The following is a 3,556-nucleotide window of genomic DNA, read 5'->3' on the forward strand; positions in this document are numbered from 1 at the left end:
TGGACTCAAGTTTGGTCATTACCTCAAAATTTTTTTTATCACAAATAAGGCTAAAGAAATATCATTTAAATTACTTCATAGAGTTTATCCCACAAAATTATTTCTACAAAAATTTAAAATTGATATTGAGTTAGAATGCTGTTTTTGCGAAAGCTTTAATGAAACTATTTCACATTTATTTTGGTCTTGCCAATATACTCGACTATTTTGGATCAATGTTGAAACTTTTATTGCTCATAATATCTTAAAAACCTTTTCCTTAACTTATAAACATGTGATTTTGGGTTTTTATGTTAAGGATCGCTCTTTAAAAGATGCTGGTTTTATTATAAATTTAATTTTATTATTATGTAAATTTCACATACATAAATCCAAGTTTTCCAAAAGCAAACCTCTCTACATGGTGTTAGAAAAAGAGATTCAAATGTATATAAAAGTGATTTCCAAGTCTCAAAATAGGAAAGCAATTAAAACAATTAATATATGCTCCTCCTTTAACATTTTTAGATAAAATTTTTGTATATATGCATTTCCTGTGAAAAAAAAGTACATTACTAACTCTTGTAAATAACTAAAATTATAAAATGTGCGAAACATATTTGTATGTAATTTGATAATTATGTACCCTCTCCTCTGTTTTTTTTTCTTTTTTTTCTTTTTTTTTCCTCTTTGTTTTTTTCACTTATTTCATTCTTGTTAAGAAATGTAAAGTGATTGTATTGTATAACAAAACAACTGTAACTGTACATGCTGGTTCTTGTTAATTTAAAAAAAAAAAAAAAAAAAAAACGCACAGAGACGAGCTTTTGTGCAAAAATGAACTTAAAGGTGCCTTTAAAAAAGTGTCAAAGTACTTTTGAAAACAAAAAAGCAAACCCCCAATAGGTGGCAGCAAGAGGCCGCTTTATTTGAGTAAAGCATTGAACGATTCATTCAGCCAAAGAAGCCAATAGGATGAACGGACAGTTGAATCAATCCCTGAATCATCGACTCACCCGAGTCTTCTTGGCGAAGGCCTGAATCGTTCGTGTAGGGAAACGTCGCTGTGTATTATTCAGAGATGGCCAACTGTTCTGCTGTTTATTTTATTTATTTTACTATCAATAAAATTAATATTAATAATGATAATATTGCCGGAAGTTGTACAGCGCATGCGTCACGTGTTCATCATCAGCATCCATGACAACCGTCCTGTGGGTGTTGTTTGAATCTCGCTGTGTCGATTGGCATCTGATCTCTGCGTCCTCCGTGACAATTTTTCCAGATTATCGATATTATTGATCGTTGGATACGTCGATTGATCGCCTGCTGTTCCCATCACTCAGGTTTGACCCTTTTTATTACGCTGTGCTTTGTGTTTGTGTTCAGTATGTCTTGTGTTCACTACAGGTTCCAGAGTCGACTCACCTACGACTCGCTCCAGTTTGAAGGCCTCAACATCAGCGCGGGGGAGCTGAAGCGGCAGATCATGAGGAGCAAGAGGCTGAAGTTCTGCCAGCTGAAGATCAGCAACGCCCAGACTGATGAAGGTGAGTTGAGGAAAAGACACTTCAACTGTTCTACGCTAACATTAGATGCGTTACATCAGACACTTCTGGAAGCTGTAAGGTGGTGCTGATGCTGACATGTAGGGATGTTTTGGCTGTTTTAAAAGGCTAATGGCTCTCAAAGTATACCGTGCTCCATAATTATGTGCTGATTCTGATTTTATTTTGCTGTCAGAATACACAGATGATGCTCTCATCCCTAAAAACACGTCGGTCATCATCAGACGGATCCCTGCGGCGGGACTGAAGTCCTCAAACAGAAGATTTGTTGGGTAAGTGCTGTGAAATGAGCACACGCGTCCTCTGTTAGATGTTATATGAAGACTCCTGGTCTGTCCCTGGTGTTTTAGTCACACAAGCTCCTTTGTTTTGCAGACATCAAGCTGGACGCTGGCGTGAACCTTCACCTAGAGCTGATCCTTCACTCCTCTCACTGGAGCAGTTGTTGAAGGTATTGAACAAATGAATAGCACAATAGCAAAACGCAATGTAAAGCACACAATATACGCACACGCACTCAGCTTCTTAGGGAGATTTGAGATTGTTTGAAGGGTTGAGGGTGAAAAAGATTCAAATGTGCAAATGCCTGTGAAACAGACTGAGAATCTGGCTGAGGCAAAGGCGTCAGAGGAGGACAAGCTGAAAGCGGTGATGTACCAGTCCAGCCTGTGCTACTACTCCAGCAGGTGAGCGTTCAGACACTGACAGGTTTGCTTTGTGAGAGATGTCTGAGCTGATTCTCATGGTTCTGATGTTCACTAGTGAGGCCATGAGGCTGCTTGGGATCCCGGGACACCACATTAGGCACTGCCCCACTAATGTGGTAACTGGGTTTTCCAAGCTCACGGTTGCTGTGAACTTGAGCTCTTGTCCTCATCAGTCAGATTGTTTGCTCAGAGTTTGACTGTCACTCCTCAATTCACAGGGCAGCCGCTCCGCGCCGCACAAGCGCATCCGGAAGAGCACAGGGATTCCCCGCAGCTTCCTGTTGGAGGTGGACGACCCAGACCGAAAGGGAGTCATGATAGACGGCAGCGGCAGATACGTCATTCCCATCATAGACGCGTGAGTAAACTGTACTTGGCATAGCCGCATGTTCTAGTGTTTGTCCAAATCTCACATGATGTCTGCTTGTGTGTGTTTGCGCTCGATCTGTTCAGTGAGGCCTATGCTGCTGAGAAGAGAAAGAGGCCGTCCTTCTCCTGCCAGACCGAGCCTTTGCCCTCCTCGTCCTCAGCAGGTGCGGCATCTTCGGTCCGGGACGCCGGAGGGAAACGGTCCCGCTCCCCATCTTCACCAGAGACGCGCGGCGACCAGAAGAGACCACGTCGCTGAGAGACCTTCATCCAAGAGACCTGGAGCCGACGTGTAAATATTGTACATAGTTTATTAATAAAAGATAATAAAGATTATAGCCGCATGAACTGTGTGGACTGGTTAACCTTCACTCCAGCAGTGCAACACACACATACACACACACACACACACACACACACGAATGAATTCATAAACACAATATTATGAAGTTTTGCTTTAATTTAGGAAAAGAGAAACTCTTCTGGGCTAAAATCTGATGGGTTTTTTTCAGCGTTCTTACTTCAGTCTTTAATGTCAGGTGATCCTTCAAATGTCAGTGTAAAGTGTTGAGTACACTATTAGTGCTCAGTCGTGTTTTTCTTTTTTTTTCTTTTTTATAACTTTTTATTTGTAGTAGCAATAAACACAGTACAATGATACCACTTAAGAGAAAACATTTCCCACTGCTTAACATTTTTCTTTTTCACAAACTCTAAAGTAACAGAACACAAAAAAATAAAAAAATATATAAAAATAAATAAAGGTTTCATCAAATACAATATATGAAAATAACAGTAAAATGGTAACATAAATAATATCAATACTAAATTTCCATAGGTCAGAGAGGGTCAAATCTTTATTTATTCATTCAACTTTAGGTTATTATCAACTGTGAATTACTAATTTAAAAAGATGATTAAGAGGGGGAGTGC

At 39.6% G+C, this 3,556-nt stretch overlaps 1 protein-coding gene across 2 annotated transcripts; it reads left to right on the plus strand.

Moving 5' to 3' along the window:
• The first annotated feature begins 410 nt into the window (after nucleotides 1–410).
• LOC141375864 (E3 ubiquitin-protein ligase RBBP6-like) lies at nucleotides 411–3,353 on the plus strand. Of its 2 annotated transcripts, XM_073910858.1 has the most exons (7): nucleotides 946–1,529; nucleotides 1,723–1,819; nucleotides 1,923–1,998; nucleotides 2,145–2,233; nucleotides 2,310–2,370; nucleotides 2,473–2,612; nucleotides 2,708–3,353. In XM_073910858.1, the coding sequence occupies exons 1-7, from the start codon at nucleotides 1,370–1,372 to the stop codon at nucleotides 2,880–2,882; spliced, it is 798 nt and encodes a 265-aa protein (XP_073766959.1). In that variant the 5' UTR covers nucleotides 946–1,369; the 3' UTR covers nucleotides 2,883–3,353. The 2 variants fall into 2 exon arrangements, with proteins under 2 accessions (XP_073766960.1, XP_073766959.1); XM_073910859.1 differs by lacking the exon at nucleotides 2,310–2,370 and having other exon boundaries at nucleotides 411–1,529.
• Nucleotides 3,354–3,556: the final 203 nt, after the last annotated feature.

This window comes from Danio rerio, chromosome 8 (assembly GCF_049306965.1).
Source record: "Danio rerio strain Tuebingen ecotype United States chromosome 8, GRCz12tu, whole genome shotgun sequence".
Taxonomy (NCBI): domain Eukaryota; kingdom Metazoa; phylum Chordata; class Actinopteri; order Cypriniformes; family Danionidae; genus Danio; species Danio rerio.

Coding starts and splice junctions, on each gene's coding strand:
- LOC141375864 (XM_073910858.1), top strand. CDS start 1,370: ATGTCTTGTGTTCACTACAGGTTCCAGAGTCGACTCACCTACGACTCG. Junction 1,530..1,722: donor CAACGCCCAGACTGATGAAG/GTGAGTTGAGGA, acceptor TTTTGCTGTCAG/AATACACAGATGATGCTCTC. Junction 2,613..2,707: donor GTCATTCCCATCATAGACGC/GTGAGTAAACTG, acceptor CGATCTGTTCAG/TGAGGCCTATGCTGCTGAGA.